At 32.9% G+C, this 23,853-nt stretch overlaps 1 protein-coding gene across 1 annotated transcript; it reads right to left on the reverse strand.

Moving 5' to 3' along the window:
* Nucleotides 1-14,335: 14,335 nt before the first annotated feature.
* LOC141689143 (uncharacterized) lies at nt 14,336-20,488 on the reverse strand. The gene is made up of 3 exons (XM_074493327.1): nt 20,324-20,488; nt 15,111-15,187; nt 14,336-14,558 (listed from the first exon to the last, which is right to left on the reverse strand). The coding sequence occupies exons 1-3, from the start codon at nt 20,436-20,438 to the stop codon at nt 14,511-14,513; spliced, it is 240 nt and encodes a 79-aa protein (XP_074349428.1). The 5' UTR covers nt 20,439-20,488; the 3' UTR covers nt 14,336-14,510.
* Between the last annotated feature and the right edge of the window lie 3,365 nt (nt 20,489-23,853).

Raw genomic sequence — 23,853 nt, forward strand, 5'->3', positions numbered from 1 at the left:
TTCTCGGCTCAAAATGCTTCCAGAAATCTTCCTTCTTTGATCAGCTTAAATGATTTCTGCTTCAAGTAAATTTTCTTCAGTATTAAGAGCTTGAACTACTGTATAGATTAAATCAATCAGAGTTTAAGATTTAGATTCCTTAGATACTAATTCCAGCTTTGGCTTTAGACTTTGAAATCCTTACCTTTTCTTCTATCTTCTCCTTTCCTTTAAGCTTCATGTCAGCAGTTCCAATAGCTTGCGATCTGAGAAATCTTTCATCTTCTGCCTGTCTGATTTCCCTTATAACTATACCTCTGGTTGGTCTATTAGAAGGATCATCTTTATAAAGTACTTGAGAAACAACAACAATATCAGTATTTGCTGTCTTCATAGAATTTTTAAAGTATGTCTCCGTTTATCTTAGTTGTTCAAGATCAACTCCTGGATTTTCCTTTGCAAATATTGTTCTACTCACCTCAGAGTCAAATAATTGAATCTTTGGATCCTTGTAGAAAAGAGTTGTCTTTCTTCTTTTAACTTTCAAAGTTTGAAGATATTGACTTGCTTTAGCACCAGCTTCTTTATCCAGAATACCTTGGTCTTCATCAACAACAATTGTGACTTGTGAAGATTGTTGCATTTTAGTAGTCACAGTCAATTCTTCAACTCACAGTCAATTTTTCAACTCTTTTTTCATTCCTCTTGCTTATTCTTCTACTTTTGCTCTCCTTTTGTTCCCCCTTATTACCTCCATCAGAATTTTCATCATCAATACTTATCAATGACAGTTGTTTGCATTTAGATTTATCAATTTTCTCCCCCCCCCTTTTGGCATCATCACCAAGTAGTAGAGAAATAATTAGCTCAATTGAATTCTGTACTTCTATAAGTTGATCAGACAATTGAGCTTGATGAGCTTCTAATCTAGCTTGACTGGCTTCAATTGTAGTTTGTTTGGTAACTATTGGTGAAATTTATTTCTAAATTTCCTGATGAGTAAGCAGCTCTGAAGCAATCGGTGATTCTATAATCTGGTTGATTTGATTAGTGGTTTCTTCATGAGCTGTGTGTAAGGATCTGACAACCAAAGTTGATGTTTTCAGATGATTCAAAACATCAGGATTTGTAATCTCCTGTTCTGCTATTTCCATATGTTCAACTACATGTGTTCTGGAAATAGGATATGCATAATCTTTCCAATAATCATTCCAGAGATTATCAGAATAATCCTGCTTCTTCTTAGCATCTAACTCTTTCATATTCTGTTGTATTACATGCATAGCCATATCTTTAGGAAAGAAAAGGTCATCCTCAAGATCTAACATAATATTAGATACATGAGATTCTTTACCATCATTAGATTCTTCAATAGCAGCTGGATCTTGCACTAATTTCTGAACTTTATCATCAGCTTCAGTATGCAGAATAGAATGAGAAATTGATCCAGTGGCTTCAGAAGCTTCCACACCTTCAGTAGTTATCTCCACATCTTCAAGTATTGTAGGTAAATGAATTGGAGCTTCAAGGTTAACTTCCAGGAGCGCAGATTCTGTAGAATGCTGTGGTGATTCTGAAATGGATGAATCTTTATGAATGGACTGTTGTGCTACTACATCTTCAGCAATAACAGGAATTTCTTCAAGTGATGGAAAAGTAGAATGAATGGACTATTTTTTAACAAAAACAGGGATTATCTCATGTGGTGGAATAGTAGAATGTATGGACTGCAAGAAAGTATCAGTACTTAGACTTGCAGGGAGATTAAAAGCCTTTGATACATCAGAGTTTTCCTGAGATTCAATAGACTTTGTTCAGCATCTGTTCCTTTAGTACTATGAGCATCTTGTGAATCTGAAAATGCAGATTCTGTGCGAACATTCAATTTTGGTACTGATAAAATATCAGTAGACATTTGAAATGGATGAACTCTGCCTTCAATATCAATAATAAGAGTTACTACAGCAGGAGTAAGGCTTGCAATGCAACTTTGATGCAATCGTTCTTGTGTAGCTAGAGAATTAGGAGTTGTTGGATGACTTTGACAAACAGGTTCTTATGTACTCATCCCCACATTTGGAGTAATAGACTTCTGAGTAGTTTCAATCAGAGGCTCTTGTGCTTCAATATCTGCTGCACCACTTTAAGGTGCAGGTTCTTGTGTGCTTGATTCAACAAAAAGTCTTTTCCCTTGCAGCCTCTTGACACTGGCTTCTACTTGCTCATGAGAGACTTCCCTTGCTCTCTTGTGATATTGCATGACTGGAGTTGCAGACAGTTCTACAAGCGCCTCAGCAGTAGACTATATATCAGAATTTGGATTTAATGCACTCTATGTATTCTCAGCAATTTCCTATTTAAGCTTGAGCAAGTGCTGATTATAATAGGCTTTGACCAATCTTCTTCTCTTTGGTCTGGAATTTGCATTGGAATCAGCAGATGTGTCTTTTCCAGTTGATGAAACAACTAGTTTTGGAGAAGAATCAGACGAAAGGTTTGAAAATCTGAAAGATAGGGTAGCATTGTCCTCATCTGAATCTGATTCTAATCTAGCAAGTACAAGTTTCCTCTTTACAATTTCTGAAGGTTTTAAAGAATAAGGAACTTGAGATGCTTCGAGTTTTGACTTAGCTACAGCAGGATTTATAGATTTTGGTACCAAGTCTTTCTGTCTTTTTACAACAAATGTCTTTTGAGAGACACTTGAGGTAGCTTCTGTTTGAGATGGTTTTAGTGTTTGAGTTATTGTGCTGAGGTGAGCTACAGGGGGGTTTCCAATGGTTATTTCCTACAGCCTAGCACTTTGACTGTTAAGAAAACCATAAGTCTCAAGAAGTCTTGCCAAGAGCAAGTTTCTTGCAACTAAAGGTAACCTCAAGGGAGCTAAATGCAACCACTTTTCATCTTGTGAAATTAAGTCAGAAAAAGCCCTTTTTGTCAACTGAAACACAAACACTATTTGATTAGAGTGGATAGGGATATTAGGAAAACAAACATTGAAAATCAACTGACAGGAACTAGCATAATATACTATATTTCTCTCAGCATTTATCCTATCAGCAATAAAAGACAGAACTTCTCTGCCATAATCATAATGTGAACCATGAATTAGAGAGTACCCTATATGTTGTGTCATAATGGGCAAGGAACCAAAATTTGAGGATTTGTTGTTGAACGCCTTTGTGATGCAATCAAAGAATAAATTTCATTCCTTCCTTAGCCCATTCCTTTTTAATTTACCAAGGTTCTTCAAATCCTTGTCATAACCAATCTCAGTAAAGAATCTCCTCATCTCAGTATCTCCAACCAAACTTGAGTAAGAGGTATGAGTAGGCAACTGCAATGCATCTCGTACAGTTTGAGGAGTTACAATCCTTGTTGTATTGTCAAATTCAAAAACAAGGCTTGGAGATCCATTAGCTCCTCCATCATCAAATACGTCAGTTCTCTAGATAGCAAGCATCTGATCACCAGAGATTATGGGTGGAGCTGTGAGAGCAAACCCAATCTCACTGGATTTAAGAAAGTCCTGAAAAATATGAAAATCAACTTTCACGCCGTTGTTAGACAAGATAGCTGAATAGTTGTTAGTCACAAACTTTGCACCACCATAATTAAATGATTTAGAAGCAGTAGGTGAAGTCATGGTTAATTTTTCAAGAAGAATTTACGAACAGTCGTTAGGGTTTCAGAGTTTACGATTTTGAGATGGGTAAAGTAGCAGAGAGAGAATAACATAGATAAGCAAAGTATCATCTAGAATTAAAAATTGATTTTATACAATACTTTTCTCCACTAATTTAGTCACGTTTAGTTTAATAGGACACGTGGCGACATACGATTGACTTAAAAAGTAATCATGTAGGCGTGTGCTACTGTATGCACAGTTCCTGAGAATAAAGTTAAGCATTAAACGAACATGTTCCAAATCTTACTCAACAGTAAACACCTGTAACTATGAAAAATTTCTCATTTGAGGCCAACTTCAACCTTGTAATTACAATGCTGATTTAAACATTATTCTCATCAAAAATAGTCAATCAAAGTTTGACCATTAACAACAATAATCACAATTATCAGGATTTATCAACTATTGACATAAATTATTAGTCAAAACAAGTTTAACTAATAACAGAGTTTATAAGCATAATCAGTAGTTCAACATGCAATCTTTACATAAGATAATTTAGCACAGTTTGTATGTTATCATGGCATCAAAAATTTAGCATAAAAATCAGTATCTAGCAAGTATTGACACATAATAAGATACCATACTTCAACATCAGCAGACTTAATTATCAGAGTTTGAGAATTGTCCTGATATCATTCCCAATCCATTCACCAATCTTGTGAATGTGATTTCACAGAGAGGCTTGGTGAATATATCTGCTACTTGTTGATCTGTTGGAATAAAGACCAATTCCACTGTACCAGCTTCCATATGTTCCCTTATGAAATGGTATCTGATACTGATGTGCTTAGTCATTGAATGCTGCACTGTATTTCCTGTCATTGCAATAGCACTTTAATTATCATAATAGCTTCCTGCAGCAATGCATTCTGCTTCTGCAGTTGAAGTGGAAATTGACTTTTGTTTCTTGAAATACCAAAAAACCAATCTGCGTCCAAGAAATTGGCAGCTTTCAGAAGTGCTTTTCCTGTCTATTTTGCATCCTGCAAAATCAGCATCTGAATATCCAATTAGCTTAAATTCTGAATCTCTAGGATACAATAATCCCATATTCATGTTGCCTTTGAGATACTTAAAAATTCTTTTCACAGCTAATAGATGAGGTTCTCTAGGGTCAGCTTGGAACCTTGCATAGAGACAGGTAGCATATATGATATCAGGTCTACTAGTAGTCAGATATAGGAGTGAGCCAATCATACCTCTATAGTTAGTTATATCTACTGAAGAACCAGTATTTAAATCTAACTTGGTTGTAGTGGCCATAGGAGTTGATGTAGTTGAGCAGACTTGCATTCCAAATCTTTTGAGTAAGTTCCTGGTGTATTATTGATTTATGAAGATTCCTTCATTAGTCTGTTTGACTTGTAACACAAGAAAGTAACTCAATTCTCCCATCATACTCATTTGATACCTAGACTACATTAGCTTTGCAAATCTCTCACAGAGTTTATCATTAGTAGATCCAAAAATGATATCATCAACATATATATGTACTAATAATAAGTCCTTACCATGGTATTATAAAAGCGAGTTTTATCAATTGTAACTCTTGTGAAACCACTCTCTAGCAGAAATAGAGCAAGTGTTTCATACCAGTCCCTTGGAGCTTGCTTCAATCCATAGAGTGCTTTATCCAGTAAGTAGACATGATCTAGATACTGTGGATCAATGAACCCTAGAGGTTGTTCAACATAAACTTCCTCTTCGAGTTCTCCATTTAGAAATGCACTCTTCACATCCATTTGGAACACCTTGAACTTCTTGTGAGCAGCATAGGCAAGAAATTATTGCCTCTAGCCTTGCAACTGGAGAATATGTTTCATCACAATCAATGTCTTCTTGTTGTGAGTAACCCTTTGTAACCAGTCTTGCTTTGTTCCTTGTAACAATGCCCTCACTGTCAGTTTTGTTTCTGAACACCCACTTTGTGCCAACTACAGATCTGTTCTTTGGTCTTGGCACAAGAGTCCAGACTTTGTTCCTTTCAAATTCATTGAGTTCCTCTTGCATTGCTGTGACCCAGTCAGCATCTTGTAGAGCTTCTTCAACCTTTTCAGGTTCAGTTTGAGATAGAAAAGTATGGTAGAGACATTCATTCTAAGTAGTTTTTCTTGTTCTTACACCACTGTTAGGGCTTCCAATGATTAAGTCAGGTGTGTGTGACTTAGACCATTTTCTTGCTAATGGAAGTTAACTCCTTGAAGAAGAGCCTCCCCTTGATCCATGAATTCTCTGTTATATTCTTGAGTAGTACCACTATTATTTCCTGATGCTCCCCCTGAATCAATATCCCCAATGTTATTAGTATTTGACTCATCAGAGTTTAAGGAAGATGAGTCTGATGATCTTTCTACTGATGTTTCTTGAGGTGAATCACTTGCAGTAGTCTCTGGATTTGAGTCATGTTGCTCCCTCTCAACATATGCTTCAGTGTCAGAAGAATTTCCACTATTCTGTGGAACCTCAGAGCTTTGAGTGATATCAGGATTTACTGAATCAGAGTTAGGATTTATAAGATCAGCATAAGGTACTTCATTTTCAAATCTTAACTTGTCATGGTCATCTGCATCTTCTAGACCTGTTATATTCTTGTCATCAAAAGATACATGTATAGATTTCATGACTGTTCTTCTCAGATTGTAAACTCTGAAGGCTTTTTTAGACAATGGATATCCCATAAAGATTCCTTCATCAGCTTTTAAGTCAAACTTGGTAAGCTGCTCCGGATGAGTTTTGAGAACAAAACACTTACAACCAAATATATGAAAGTATTTCAAATTTGGCTTCTTTATTTTCACCATATTAAATGGTGTTTTTCCATGCTTGTTGACCAATATAGCATTTTATGTAAAGCAAGCAGTTTGCACAGCCTCAACCCAGAAGTAGGTAGGCAATCTTGCTTCTTCTAGCATGGTTCTTGCAGCTTCTATCAGAGTTCTATTTTTTCTTTCAACAACTCTATTTTGTTGTGGAGTTCCAGGAGCAGAAAACTCTTGTTTTATCCCCTTGAGTTTGCAGAGATCTTCCATAGAGCTATTCTTGAATTCAGTTTCATTACCACTTCTGATGATCTTCACTTTGTATGTTGATCCTTTTTCCAGCTCCCTTACATGATCAAGAAGAATGGATGGAGATTCATCTTTGGTATGCAAAAAATACACCTATGTGTATCTTGTATATTCATCAACAATGACAAGTGCATACCTCTTCATGGCAATAGACATAGCATTCACTGGATCAAAGAGATCGACATGAAGTAAATGATATGGTTCAAGGATGGAGGATTCAGTTTTACTCTTGAAAGATTTCTTCCTTTGTTTGGCTTTCTGTCATAATCACATAAGCCATCAGGAGTAAACACTGCATTGGGAAATCCTCTTACTAGATCTTTCCTCACAAGTTCATTGATATTGTTGAAGTTGAGGTGAGAAAGTCTTTTATGCCACTTCCAGCTGTCTTCCACAGATGCTCTACTCAGTAGATAAACTTCTGAATTATCAATTCTTGTGGAGACCCTGGCATAATATAAACTACCATGTCTTACACCAGTCAATGTGATCATGCTATCAGACTTACTGACAATTTCACAATGCTCTTTATAAAAATTGACATGGTAACCTCTGTCACAGATTTGACTCACACTGATTAGATTATGCTTGAGTCCTGCAACCAGAGCTACATTTTCAATGATGACATTTCCAATTTTGATTTTTCCATATCCCAATATTTTTCCTAAGTTGCCATCTCCATAAGAAACGCTTGGGCCATCCTTCTCCTCAAATTCTGATAGCAGGGATTTATAACCAGTCATATGTTCTGATCATCCACTGTCCAAGACTAGAGCATTTCTCCTATCACCCTGTAATCAGTAATTTGAATCAGTTAGTGTTTTTAAGGACCCAGACTTTCTTGGATCATTTGGCCTTTTAAGTTTGTTAACATATGCAGCAGAAGACTTCATTTCAGAATTTATGTTAACATTCTTACTATTAGTATTTATACATGCAGAAACAGATTTTGCTTTAACTAAAGAGGGTTTCAGTTTATAAAAATCATAATATAAACTGTGATACTCTTTATATGTATAAATAGAGTGCCAAACACTGCCACAATAAAAACAAGGATTCTGTGGTTTATATCTAACTGTTTTATTCCTAAACTCTGATTTAGAAGGAACAACTTTTATCTATTTATTCTTCTTGCAAGAATTAGCAAGATGATTAGTGCTACCACAGTTTGAACAGGTCTTTCCTGGTGCATTAGGTGGAGTTACATAATTTTCATTCTTATTAACACCTACCTTACCATTCCTACTTTTCCTAGACCTTTTCCTTTTGTCTTTCATGTGTAGATCCTTTAGCTTTTACTTAAGTTGTTTCTAAGTCATTGAACCAATATTTACTGAGTTTGTGTGAACTTGTTCACTCTTTTTAGTTGTTAAGTTTGATCTAGGTGCTGAGGTAGTACCTTCCTCATGGATTGATTTAACATTATTAGCACTTGGATTAAACTTAATGGTCTTTATTTGAACCTTGTTCAATTTGACCTGACTATCAGTTTTTATTGGTAATGTTTTCTCAGTTTCTTCTCCACTTTTCTTATCAGAATTAGATCTAGCTGAATATCCTAATCCTGATCCCCAACAGCCATTTTCTAAGATTTCCTGAGTTGTCTTTCCTGAGTTAGTCCAAAGTTTAATGACTTCTCTCTCTTTAGCTAGCTCCTTTTCTAGATAAGCATGTTTTTCTTACAATTTTTCTTTAACATAAACAGCATTATCTCTTTCTTTTTGAATTTCTAGAATGGAAAGCAACTCAGTTTTTAGGTAATCATTCATTTTCTTAAGCACAGAGTTTTCACTCTTGATCCTATTGTTCTCCAATGTTTGATCCCTAAAACTAACATACAGAGACTTAAGAAATAATCTTAGTTCATAGATATCATCAGTATCAAATGCAAGAGTAGACTGAGGTACCTTTAATTCAGTATTATCGGTCTCAGCATTAGCATTTGCATGAGAGCATAATTGATCCCATCATATGAGTCTGATGAATCATCCCAGTTTCTCTTCTTTGAGATCAAAGTTTGTTTCTTCTCAGCTTTGGGTTTTCTGCAATCAGCTGCAAAGTGTCCAAGTCCATCACAGTTATAACACCTCTCTTTTGACTTGTCAGGTTTTCCAGATCTAGCTTCCTTCCAATCAGTATCTCTTATGTTGTTCCTCTTATCATAATTTGAGGAACTGGAACCTTTTCTGGAAAATCTTCTCCCTTTCTTGAAGTTTTTGTAGACCATCTTCTTGAAGCTTTTAACCAGTAGGGCATCCACTTGATCCATATCTTTATTGTTGTTGTGATCACTAGCAGTATCTGATTCAGTATCAGGATTTGAGTCATCATCAGAATTTGATTATTCAGTATCTGACTTAGCAAGCATGGCTTTCCCTTTGGAGTGGCTTTTCCTCCTAGCTTTCTCCTTTGGCTTCTCTTCAACTTTGAGTGCAACTGGTCTAGCTTTTGATCCTTTCATCTTGCTCATTTGCTCCATCTCTAGTTCATGAGTTTTCACAACTCCATAGATCTCATCTAGAGGTGTGATATCAAGATTATAGTTATCCCTGATTGATGTGACTTTAACATCCCACTTTTCAGGGAGAGCAAGTAGGAACTTCAAGTTTGAGTCCTCCAAATCATATTCTTTTTTGACAAAGGATAAGTCATTCAGCAACTTCTGAAATCTGTCATAGATCTCAGTAGGGACTCATTGTGCCTTGAGTCAAAGTGCTCATATTCTTGAGTAAGTATTGTCCTACTGGTCTTCTTGATAGCAGTTTTACTTTGACACTTTACTTCTAAAGCATCTCATGTCTCTTTTGTTGTTTTACATCCAATGACTCTATTGGACATAACACTATCAAGACTGTTGTGCAGGATATGTCTAACCTTAGCATCCTTCATGATAGATGAGATATCTTCAGGAGTATACTCCCTCATGTCTTTGTCTATCATCTTTTCTGGTTCTCCTGTAAGTGAAACAGCTACCTTCATTAGTTTATGAGGACCATCATAGATCCTGCTTAGGTATTCAGGATCCGTGGCTTTCAAACACATGGCCATCCTGACTACTCAGATTGGATATTCATGTATTTTCAGGATAGGCACCTTGATTGATTCATACCTACTCATGTTGCTGCTTATCTGTGATGCGGCTGGGGGTTGTGGCTTCAGATTCTGCGTCTCTTCTTCTTTATCTGTCATTGTAGATTGATCTTCATATCTTAAACTGTTTGTACATTAATAGCAAGCTCTGATACCAATTGTTAGTCCCCTAATCAACTGTAAAGGGGGGTGAATACAGTTAACACAATCTAATCGATAAAGTTTTAACAGAATCAACAGTTTTTATTTTGTATGATAAAAACTTATTACACATGTACTCTCTCGAAAGGATGAACAAATATCCTTGAGAGCTGCTAGGTTATGCGAAAGATATAAAAATGTCGCAATGCTTAGAGCATGAACCTAAACTATGCTTTATATAGAGCACATCTACCAATGTATAAGGAATCTTATTTTATTAACAACAAGGAAACCTATACTATTGCTTCTGAGATACAGTCCTTCACCGCCTTGAAATTCTTATTTCTTTTTCCTCCTCGAAGATCAACTGAGGTGACAAATACTGATTTTATTATCCGTTGACATCATCATCTGTTGATACCATTATCCGTCGATTATCAACATCCGTCGATGTCATCATCATCCGTCGATGCTTCTGATAGTTTCTGTTTGATATCATCAATTGCTCCTAACATTCTATAGAGAAGTGACATCTCGATAAGTATAATGACTTATCGAGATCTCTGTGTTCTCTATAGGTATAATTAACTTGTCGAGGTCTCTGAAATCTCTATAAGTTTACTTGACTTATCGAGGTCTCTAAATCTCTACATGTAGGAATGACTTGTCGATATCTCTGAGATCTCTATATGCATATTGACTTGTCAATATCTCTAAGATCTCTAATGAGAAATTGACTTATCGATATCTCCAATCTTCACATCTTTATTTGACTTGTCGATATCTCTGAGTTCTCTACATGCAGAAATGACTTGTCGATATCTCCAATCTTCACATCTTCATTTGACTTGTCGATATCTCTAAGACTTCTCTATAAGACATTTTGGGCTTCTCGATAAGCCATTCTGGAGTTCTCGAATGACTTCTCTATATAACTTGATATGTGACTTGCCGATATCTTGACTTAGAATATTTTTCATAAAACAGATTTTTTCAACTCCAAACTTCTACATCTTTTCTCTAAGGCATGATCTGCTTGATCTTCTTTCAAAGTTTATTCTTAGGCTTGAAACTGTTTACAGAAAAATACTACAGTCTAATCTTCTAACCTTTTTACAGACTCAAGAAATACAATACATAATACAGATTTAGAGTATCATACAACTAAATCTTAGGGTTGTCAATGTGACTTAGTCTTGTTATTATACAGGCATGTCTTGCAAAACACACCTAAAATGTGCTAGATATCCAAGGTCTTCACTAAAGAGTGATCATATGAAAGAGTTATCATTTCTAAGAGTTAATCATATGAAAAAAGATTGAATATTGACAATGGAGCAATCATATCATGCATTCCAAACAAGGTAAATTACCTAGATTATGAAAATAGACAAAATTAGTCTAGTATATGCTATAATTACAGAGATATCTTGAATATACACAAAAATAATGTTTGATAATACATTTGACAGTTTTCGACAAGCACACAAGGACAACAAGGAGAAGATTTATACACAAGATTTAAGACACACAAAAATTAATGAAGTCCAAAAATAGAACGGCTAGCCTGATGATCCGTTCTTGCTCCCGCAACGTCTCCCTCTCCATTTCCAGATGTGCCTCATACCTGTGAAAGAGACAATGAAGTTCTCTGGACAAGGGTCTACTGAAGATCCTCCAAATGGAATGAGGTATCTTAGTCACATGGTAGACCATACCCTCGATTCTAACAAGAAACCTAGGATAGTTGATGTGAACAGTTCTTATAGACATGATGGAGATTTGATGAACAGAGAATGGGGGACTACGGAGAAGAGAATATGAACGATTAGGGTGAGAGATATATATATATATATACATATATATAGATACATACGACTCAAGTAAGACTGGTCGTTAAAAAGAAGTAATGAGGGAAGTGAAGAGTCACCTAGTGTAAAAAGACGCCTAGTTAAATAGAAATAAATAACCTAACTAATTGAATAACAGTAAATTATTCATGTCTATAACTAGAAGACAAAGATACGTAGCAGCTATGCAAAAGCACATAAATCAAGTTAAATCATGGCATGCATGCATACTTATCTAGACATTCGCTCATAACCTCAACATAACCCAGTAATAAAATATAATATTAAGGAGAAAGACTCACCTGAGTATAAGATATTAAAATCTTGACTCACCAATCACAGAAAGTTCTTTTCCAACAAGTTATTTTAACTTTTTTTCTTTCTCCTTGATGAGTTGTCAGTTTCTGCATCATTTTATCAACACTTTTCCAATCCATATGTTAGTGAATATTTTGTACAAAATTATGAGATGTGTCAAGAAGATTTCCGATTTGTACTAAAATTAGTTGCTTCACTAAAGAGACGGAGATTTCAAACACTCACGTCCATTAACATGATTTATAGCAGATTTCTTTAGTATAAAGTAATTTGGAATTTGAAATTTATTATATTGTATAAATTGAATAAATCATGTCATTTTCTCGAGAAGATAAACTTCGAAAAATTCATCATGCATTTACATGATTAGAGAGTAATCAAGAATATCAAGATACATTGTAAGAGGATAACTAATTCACACTAGTTATTTTTAAACAAAGTTCATTGTTAACCTAATAATATATAAAAATGTATATTATGATTTTCTGGTGATTAACAAATGCTTCGTGTGTTTTGCTGCATTGATTCCAAAGTTTAGTCTCATTCTACCATTGACAATGTAGTGAGACAAATCAACAAGGAAATTCTTAAACTTGTTCTAAATATGTGACCTTGATTCTTAGAAAAGAGAACGGTCACAAGCAAGTTCAGTAAGGTTCTCCTTACTAGAATATGAGCAAATTCATGACTGAGATCTTTACTGCTACAGACAAACTATTCTGACAAATAAAGTTAAGTTATGTGTAAATATTTTAAGTAACAGCTCATAACCATATATCGATGAGATTAATCTTTGTCTATAACTTAACTACGCAGAAAGTTTATCACACTATATAACACACTTAAAAGATTCGATATCAGTATTTATTGGTTCTGAAATAAACACTGATATATCACAAATCATTTTTATCATCTATCAGTTTTTAATAATTAATAAATTTTGATACATGATCATTGTTACAAATGACAATATTACAACTTACTTTCAAAACATAAAGTTTGGTGAGGACTCTGCATCTATAAAGTTATGTTGAGTTGCCTCCTCATAATCATTGATGAACAAATATATGGATGACTAAGAACTAGCAGTTGATATAATATGTTCATCAATTGCTAGATAACGTAGGCTCCAAGTGTTCACTTTGATTGTCAATGGCTAGAACTATCCATTGATAGTCTAAGCAGATAAAATCAGACTCAATACAACCATAACACTGATATTATCTATCAGACTAAAGTTGTTCAGACACTTGACTACTTGAAAACATATAGTATGGTTTCATCCTTTGATATACGGCCAAATCATCAGCAGTCAAAACACGTAAACGACTTTACTGCAAACATTCAGATTGTGTGTTATGATTTCTAATCATTTAAGCTTACATTGATCATGAACACCTACAAACATCAAACTGTCTGAAGAGTAGATTTTCATCAAAATTCATAACATACAATCTGGCTACTTTAAGTATATATCTGATAAAGATTGAGAGACATTTTGATACACCTAGCATACTTACCAACCTTGTGGTAGTGAATTATGCTTGATAGAGATATATGATTGTTATTGATGTGCTTGACTCTTAATTAACGCAAGTTAAGAGACAGCAGCTGTGATTACGATAGCTCCTGTTCAATAAGATTTTAATCCTTTTTATTGTTAAGTAAACTCAAACACACCCCATTGGGTTGAGTTTTAAGTAAACCCAAGCACATCCGGTAGGGTTGAATTCAACTACGGATCAACCTTTTGTTAGACTTTTGCAATTTTTATCAAATGTATGTGATTAAAATTGTACACTTTTTAGAAACTTAAAGTTTTATTACATTCTGTTTTGTAAGATGTATGTTATCCTTCAATAAAAAAATGCCTTATTTTAAAATTATTTTTATCTAACTATATTAAATAAAAAAAATATATGACAGGTTGTAGAGGTCAAACTTGAGAGTAAAATCTCACAATTTTTTTGGCTGGCTGTTTCAAAGAAGGATTTGAATACATAAAAAAATATGATTCAAATGTGTAGATAGCTTACGTTTCCAAAATTCAAAACAAAACAAAAATGATGAGAGGTTGAGATTCTTTGAAAACAGACTTAACTGTGTGAAGCATTTGAAATTTTTTCAATCACAACATCCATCACTTTACTTTCAAAAGTACAATTCCACATTAACAAAGTGAACTTGGCCACCATCTCTTCACTTTCAGAAGTTCAAAATTTCAGATTAACAAAGTGAACTTAGCCACCAATAGAGAATAAATAATTTTTTTTGTAATTTGCACTGAAATTTGTTAACTACAAGAAATGCACAAACTCCTTGCAACTATTATTTAACTCCTACTTTGTGTACTAGTAATTCTTCCAACAAATTTCATGAGAACAAGGATCGATTTCTATTGCGCTCCAGTCGAGCTTCCCTCTGTAGTATAATCCAGAAAAAACATATTAGTAATCAAAAGTTAAAGCCATTTAACAAGCAATATTTGCAGTGTACTACCCCTTTTTCGAATATAGAGATACAAAAGCCTGATACATACAATGGCATTCCTTATATGCCTTCATCACTTTCTTCAGATCTGTCCTGTTTATAACCTTTTATTAATTGCACTGATTTGGACATAAAACCATTATTATAAAATTTTACATCTGATTTGGGATGATATACTACTTTTTCCCCATTTGTCTGCTTGGAGGTCAGCCATGTGACTGATTTAAACTACCAAATTCTTTGATTTAGTTTTATATTTAGATATCTATTTTAATTTAGACAACAAAATAATGAATTTTGCCTATTACAGAATTATTACTTATCCTAAAGTAGATCAAGTACAATCACAACACCCTTACCATATAAAATCCTAAAGTAGATCAAGTACAATCATAACACCATTGTCATATATAGAAGGTTTTGCTGCTGACCAATATCCAGTATTAAAGTTAATAAAGCAACTCATTTAGGTTACTTTCTTACCTCCTTTTTCTTGCATTCCTTGTAAACATCAAAATGTTGTTGGCATTTACTCTTGTCTGTGCTAAATTCTTCCAAACCTGCCATGTGCACACGAATGTTAAACAGGATGGAACACAAAAAGAAAGTAGGAAAAAATCCTTGTAAAAGACAACACACTTTAATACCAATCATCTAGGAAGCACCGGTGCGGGTGCTGAAATACGCGGTGTGGGGATACGTGAATTCGGAAAAACAAAAAATATGGGGATTCAGGGCGGGGGATTCAGCAACATTAAAATAATTAAAATATTTATTATATATCTATACTATAATTTAATAGACGAAACATTAAAAATTTGGTAGTCGGTCGGTCGGTACTTGCTGAAATTACTTAATTACCCTTGCTTTATTAGTTTTATTAAACTAATTGATATTGAAACTCTATTATTCTAATTCAACCAGCCAACCAGCGGCCCGTTCCAGGCCCAATCTCATCAACACCCCTTGAGACTTCCTCCTAACAATCCGTAAACATTTTCCGTGAAACAAAATCTAAGTTTATTCCTGTATTTCAATTCCCCAAATTCAAATCATCTTTTTCGTCTACCAACAGTCATAATAATTACTTAACTACAGATAAATAACTTAATTACAAATAACATAAAATGTAAAGTTATACTCAAAATTTATTTATTTTATAGAATTTTATTGTTTAAAATTAATTACTATAATATACTGTGATTTATCTATCTATACTATTAAATTAAAGACCGAAACAGTTAAAATTTTATTGGTAGTCCTTCTGATCACATGTAACTATCATAATATTTAAAGTAAAACAGTCTCATAAGATAATTATAATCATATAAATACAAATATAATTATAATATGTATTGTGGTCTTGGGTTTAAATAAGATAAAATATGCTATTCACTCGGATTAAACAAAATTACACAATTGATCTGATCTTATATAAAGTTATTTGAATTTGTTGTTTCGGGTTAAAATAAAATAGCAAATATTGCTGATCCCGCTAAAAAAATTATAATGGACTAAAATAAAAATTAAAGTCTACATATAATGTAGGCTTACAAATGGGTAATGGAATCCGCCTTAATAATCTAATTAACACAAGTTTGATAGTCGGTCTGTCCGTGCAATGTTTAGGTTTATATAAATTACACTCTTTTTTCAAGTTCTATTGTATCCTAAGAAGCAAGGATACGGGTGCGGGGATGCGGGTGCGTAGTGCGGGGATACATGAATTCGGTAAATAAAATAATATGGGGATTCGGGTGCGGGGGAATACGGCACATATATTTATTATAAATATATATTTGATGTTATGAATGAAGAAAGCTATTAACAAAACTAATAATTTTATGCAAATTGTATCAAATACATGATATAAGCATCTATAACACAAGAATTTAAACTAAAATTACTTATATATGTAGTATAAATATTAAAAAATATGTATTTTAGTTGAGAATTTTTGAGAATTCTGAACATCGGAGTATCCCCAAGAATCCGAGTATCCAATACAGGGGTGCGCGAGGATACGGGGATTCGTTGGGTGACCGAAGAATCCCTGCTTCTTAAATTGTATCCATACTATTTTACAAAAATGAAACTAGAGATATTTTGTTAGTCAAAATAATAGTGTCGGATTAAAACAAATCAATATATAACCCGGGCTACCAAAACATATACAATTAATCCAGGATAAAGCACAATTAAAATCATAAAAATAATTAGACTAGCTAAACCTTAAAAATATGTATTTTTATTCGGGCTAACATTAATTTTTTTAACATTGATCAGGGTTTAAACAAATTAAACTAAATTAAATCTGAACATAATTTGTTGGATTTGGTCGGTATAATTGATCTTAAGCTAATTAAAAGTAATGTATGTAATTGATCCGGACTAAAACAAGATTAGAGCCAAAATAAAATACTTCGTATAGGTCCGAGCTAAAATTTAGCTTTTAATTAAACATAATTATACTTTGTAAACACAACTCTAAATATCAATAAAATTATATATTTCAATCATTAATATTGTTTTTTAAGTACCGCTTATTTCAAAAAAATCACTAACTTATATACGAGTGTGTATATTTATGATTATTGTCAAATCATATATATTTAAAATTTGAAATAAATAAATTTAGTATCTTAAAAATATCTCTTCAAATTAAATTCAAAAAATTATAAATTATCAAAAACAATTCGTGCATCGCACGGGTTTTAAGCTAGTATATTTAATTAGCAAAACCAAGAAATAACATTTAAAATTAAACGAAATGGTCATATACAGAAGTTTACCATATTCAAGTTTCGATAAATGAGACTTCAGTCACATAAATCATCATATAATTATTAACTATTAACTTCATTAAAACTAAATTATGAAAAAAAAGAATCAACAGAAAAGTCAAACATGTGGGCTGGGCCTCTTATAATACAAAACATTCAGCTATATTGATGACGGCAGAGACGTCGGAGATGGAACTGCGCTGATTTGTAAGTGTCAGTCTTGTGTTTTTTCTGACCAAAAAATTACAAAAAAATGCCCCTCCCTTATCCCCACGAATACACGCTGTCAAATACTGGGCCGGTAAGCACCCAGCCGCAACCGGCCGCACCCGAACCGCACCTAGTGCACAGTGCACTACCTTGGAGCTGCACCTGTGCTACCTAGCCAATTATGCATGACAAAAGATTGTGAATATCATTCCAGTCACCTATTCTCTTAACTTGAATAATGAAGTATCATAGCCTTCAGCAGCAGTAGAAAAAATAAATACCAAAATAACATGGGTGCATGCTAAGAGCATTATGCCTACGGGAGTATAATAGTTACTTCACAAAATAATCTTTATTAAGCTTGATCATACAGACAGTTACTACATCTGCCTCTCTATCTTTAGGCTTCAAGCCTCAGTCTGATATTATCTCAAATAATCCCTAGATCACTTTGTTCTTCCTCAATTATCTTTGCATCTACTCCAAAATCTAGATCCCTAAATTTGGATGTACAATCTCTGTAAATCTTATGCAATTGCTGCTTGTAGATGCGCTGACAAATATGGTATCAGATACTTGAATTGATGTACCTAATTTCTAACATGCTCCTCAACAATTCTTCATTATCATCTATAAAATAGCAATTTCTCTCTGGCACCTTAGGGATCCATCTTACCCCATTAATATTTTCACTCCGGAGACTTTCAAATTTCTGTGCAAACAAACAGTCCTCGGCTGTCTTTGTGACTTGAGAGTACGCCGACAATTGTTACCTTATACAAGTTTAATCTGTACCACAAAACCCCCTCAACCTTTATCACTATATAGGATTGTAAGGTATTGACAATTGTCAATAAGATATATTTGTTGATATTCAAAACACAATCGCACCGTGTTCCTCAAAGTTTTGCTTCCACATGAGGGGACGTTTGGTTCATGGGTCAACAGGAAACGAAATATTATCCATGTGTCGGTGTCTGGTTGACATAGCAGCTTTAAATACTGAGGAGAAAGCTTACTTGCTGGGACAAGGTGAATAACTAGATTTTAAAAAAAAAAGGTAAAGTAAAGACATCCTTGGAGCAACTCCAACCTTCCATATCTAAAATACTAATTAAATAATAATAACATTTATTTAGCTAAACTTTAACCGGTTGAATATTTAATTTGCTCCAATAATGCTAGCTAAGTTGGCTAACTACCAAAATTATTTTATAGAGAACTTGAAAATTATGGAAAGAGCAGCAGACTAGCAAAGATTTTTATCCCTTCGCCTTTCATTGACGAGGTAAGCCTGAGCAGTCAATAGTCGGTTCCCTGCCAAGGAATACCTCATCCTGCTGTCGGACTCCTCATAATTAGATAAACCCCACCAGTAGATGTACTGTAGGTACTCCCTTAATGTAACGGGCTCCCCATTTAGTTCCTCGAAATGAATTTGCACATCAATCCTTCACTGACGAACAATGAGAAAGAAGTACAGAACCAACAACCACATGTTCTGCTATGTGAAAAGAGTCCAGAAACAACTACCACCTGTTCATACTGGCCTGGTCAGTAATTCGTTGGTCAAAGCTGTTACCTAGTCTCCTGCCCTCGCGCATATTTTTCAAATTCTTTTTTAGTGACATAATTCAACAAGATCTACTTCATTTGAATAAAATTAGCGTTTCAGGACATGAGACATGTTCTATGGTCAATCAAAGATATTTTACTTCATTAAGACTGTAAACCTTTTCTATATAATTCTTTTTACATTAGGCCAGCTAGTATGTTTTCTCCTCAATAAATCACAGCTTTTACGTAAATTTTTGTAGAGCATACAAAAAATACTTTGTCTCTCTCTCTCACACAATCATATCACCATACAACTCAGAAAACGTGTACCAAAAGGGTATAGTTTTTTGCACCAAACGTCAATAAACTACTGGTAACACTGGTAACAAGGGGGGGCAATGGTTATTCTTCCAATATCTATAACAGCCATTGAAGCTTATTGGGAATGGGGGCATTAAGTGAAGGAAAATCAGGAACTTGACGAAGTCAAATGGGAGGAGGGAGTTGAGGGTGCAAGAAGAAATCGGTTGCTTGTGTTCGGAAGAGTCGTTACATTGTTCAGACCTGAATAATATTCATAGAGGGTATTTAATAAGTTCTAAACATCTCGTGTGCCTTGTATATATAGTGAATAACAAGGCTATGTCCAAGTAAATTTATCCTATCATGTCAGGGTAAAATGGGACAATAATTGTTTTAATCTTTTCCTCAGAAAAATGTCAGAGGACCGTAAAACTATTAGCTGAAATTTCTAAAAATAGTGCATTAACAGCGATTAAATCATGACTCTATCGACTGCTAAAAACTGTTCCAGGTTTCTGGACAACACTAACTGGTCATCTTAAATCATCGGGATATCAGTCCAACTCGTGTAGTCGATTACATAATTGATCATAAATATATACACCCAAACGAACCCGACCGAGTTAATTTCAATCAATCGGAATCATAATTCATCAACTTCATATTTACATTTCTAACCACACTTACCAAATTCAAACCTATACATCAAAAAACTAGCAAAAGAAATATAGAAACTACACACACTAAATTTTAATACACATACAAACAATCATAATTTCACAATATTAAACCAAAATCACAAATAAAAAAAACACAAAAGTAGAGAGGGGAGTGGATACATACATTTAAGAGAAGCAGTGTACTGAGGGAAGCATTGACCATCAGAGATTTTAGAAGCACTTGGATAAGGGACTGTTTGGTTACTCCTTGTTAATGATGATGAACTCGACGTCGCCATTTCTCTGTTCCTCTGTACCCAAACACCCCCTTGTCAATTACTACGACTTAGCTTCTGTTCGGGTCGGTTTTATTTAACACTGCACTTATTGGGCTGGGTGTTCTGCCTATTGGGGCCAGCCCACAGTTTCCAAAATCCAGTTGTCTTGATAACAATTTGGATGTCATAAACATTCATTAACTAATTGTGATATAAATAATTATAAAATTAACATTATGTCCCTTAATAGCTGGGATATATTAATAGGCAAAGTAATATTTATGTGATAAATTAAAACGATCACCACAAATTTATAAATGATAAAAAATGATCATTAACTGTATTGATATTGATGTCACTGAAAAATGTGTTCATCAATTATATAAAACAAGTTTTACGCCCGTAAAATGCACGTAATGTTTTGAAAATATTTTATTTGAGATTATTTTTGTTATGAATTGATGTTTAAAAAATGATTTTTGTAGATACCATTAAATTGATGATAATTATTTTATTAACATTGATTTTCATTTATTTAGTTATCATTGTATTTTTCCCATAATTTTATGTTTTTTTCAATTTAAAAATAATAAATATCTTTTTTTATTATTTTTTAACTCAATAACTTTCCTATATTATATAGAATTAAATATTTATGAAATGACAAATTATAATGCACATGTAATATCTTGTCTTTAATATCTTTTTATTTTTTTTTGTTTGAATTACTTTTGCTTTGCATAAATTTTTTGTTGTATTATTGTGTCCATAGGTCATTATATTTAACTTTATTAATTATTCACTATTATTAAAATGACTATATTAACTTTTATTTTGAAAATATGAATTTGAGTATGTTGTGTCGTGAGTGTGTTTATAATATTATTAAAATGATTATATTAACTTTTATTTTAAAAATATGATTCATAGTATGTTGTGTAGTGAGTGTGTTTATAGTCTTTTAAGTTAATTACAATATTAAACGTAATCATCAAATCATACCACACTTACTAGTTTACTTCAATTATGTATAAACGATTTATTTTGAAAATATGATTTTAATTTTATTGTATCGTGTGTGTTCATAAACATACTTGTGTTAATAATTTTGTAAATTTTGATTTTCTTTTAATTAGAATATTTATTTTGATGATCAAAACATAACATACGAATTCGTTTACTCCAATTATATATAAAAATATAAAATATAATATAATATATTTTGTAAACTTAAGGCAATGATAGTATTAAACATTTAGCCTGACCATCAATCACCCAGCAGTATCATTCGAACTCCTTTTAATTTAAATTTCAGATTCATGAATGCATTAAACTAATACTTTACATGTTCACATCGTAGAATCCATAGATGAATCGTTTAGAAAAAATTAAAACACGTTATTTGACATTAGTAAAGGATCATAATCAAAGCACTAGTTGACTTTTATGATCCCAAACAAATATATTTATTTTTTATATGAAAATTTTAAAATATCTTTCAAATAAATAAATCTTTACATTCATTTAACTAAGGGGCCTATACCTGTATTATGTGTGCTAATACTATCCTGAAATTATAATATTATTTAGATTACTTAGTTCGTGTTTATCCAATAATATTTTAAAATATATATATATTTATTTAATTATCATCTTTTTATATTAAGAGTATAAACTAAATCCCTTTGTATAAAATATATTATCATATGTGATTTTAAATGTGAGTGGCATTAATAATTCTGAAAATTATAAACAGCCTCAAATCTTCGAATCTTCTTAAAGAAGTATAAAATTTAATAATGTAGACCTGTGTATCAATGTCAAATACAATATACTCTATTTATATTTTCGAACCATGGTTCTAAACATCAGCGATTTTGCAAATTAATCGGCCGATAAATCGTCGTGCGGCATGTTTCCGATCAGAAAATCCAAAAACGACCGGAAAAACGTTTTTCTCGAGATAGAGTCAAAATCGGGTTTAAATCGGATAAAAATTGAAAAAATCGGGTTAATCAACATGATATACCTTCATCAATTGATGATTGATTATTCATTTACAAAGTTTAAACTTGATATATGTGTGTGTTTGCGATAAAGAAGAAAGTTAAAAGATGAAGCGACAAAAAGAGAAAGAAGACAGGTAGGTGGGTGTCTCTCAGGGAGAGATGGAAAATAGTTAAACTAACCTAATAATTGAAATTAAGTGCAAAACTTCCAATTAGTAGATACGACCCTTATGACCCGTTTTAGTCAGGCCCATTTTCCACAAACATATCAATGTAAACATTTATTTTTAGTGCGTATGTATTCCTTTTTATAATATTTAAAAATAATCCCCGATTAATCCCTAATCGGTACCTCCATCGATTAGTCCCGATTTCCGATTTTTATAACCATGTTTCGAACATAATATAAATTTGATAAAATAATTATGTTAAAAAATATATTGAATAGAGTATAATATAGATTCGTATATACATTTTTGTAGTGAATCTTATTTTTATCAAGTATTGAACAAAACCTGTACAATATTTTCAAAAAAATTAGTATACTCAGGCTCCGTTTGAGAGTGCTGTTGAAAACTGGTGTGCTGTGAGCAAAAGTGGTGGTGGAAAAAGTGCTTTCAGGAAAATTGATATTTTTTTTAATTTATGCATATTTTGAGATATAATATATAAAAAATAATGTTTTCGAGAAGGTTTGATGGTGAAACTGATAATTATTTCTTGCAAAAGCTGAAAATAACTTTTTTCAAAAGCATGGGGGCATGCTTTTTGCTAACAGCAGCTTTTAGACCAAAAGCGTTTTTCCAGACAGTATCTTTTAGAATTTATCAAATACCTTTCTGACAGTTTTTCAGCAAAAAGCTGATGTAGCTGTCTGCAACAACAATACCAAACGGGGCCTCAATCTCTATATAAGTATATTTTTGCAAACATATATTTTTTTTGCAAAAAAAAATATGCAATAAAAAATAAACTCTAATAGTTCGATTTTTCACGTCATATATTCTAATAAGTAGTATGCATTTCAAAGAAACCCGCAAAATGATTGTTATTTTGATTTTTTTTAATAAAAATTGAAGCAATTGTCGCTATATCAATTCTAAACAACCCTACAAAAAAGTAAAATATTATTATTCTTATAAAGAAGTGTAACGTCCAATTTTTAATAATCTTATTAATAACATGTATTAATTATGTGTAGCTCATTTAACATTTTAAAATTATATAAAATAAGATTCAAAAATTCATAATAGAATATAATTTTTACAAATTTGCAAGCTTATATTATCTAATCGTATAATATAATAATTTTTTTACTCGACGGCATCTCACGGTGTCGTCTTGCATTTTATTATATAAAATATTTTATACATATATTGATTATGTGTAGCTAATTTAATAATTTCAAATTTTAAAAAATTAAAATA

The sequence above is a fragment of the Apium graveolens genome, chromosome 10, assembly GCF_009905375.1.
Source record: "Apium graveolens cultivar Ventura chromosome 10, ASM990537v1, whole genome shotgun sequence".
In the NCBI taxonomy this organism is placed as follows: domain Eukaryota; kingdom Viridiplantae; phylum Streptophyta; class Magnoliopsida; order Apiales; family Apiaceae; genus Apium; species Apium graveolens.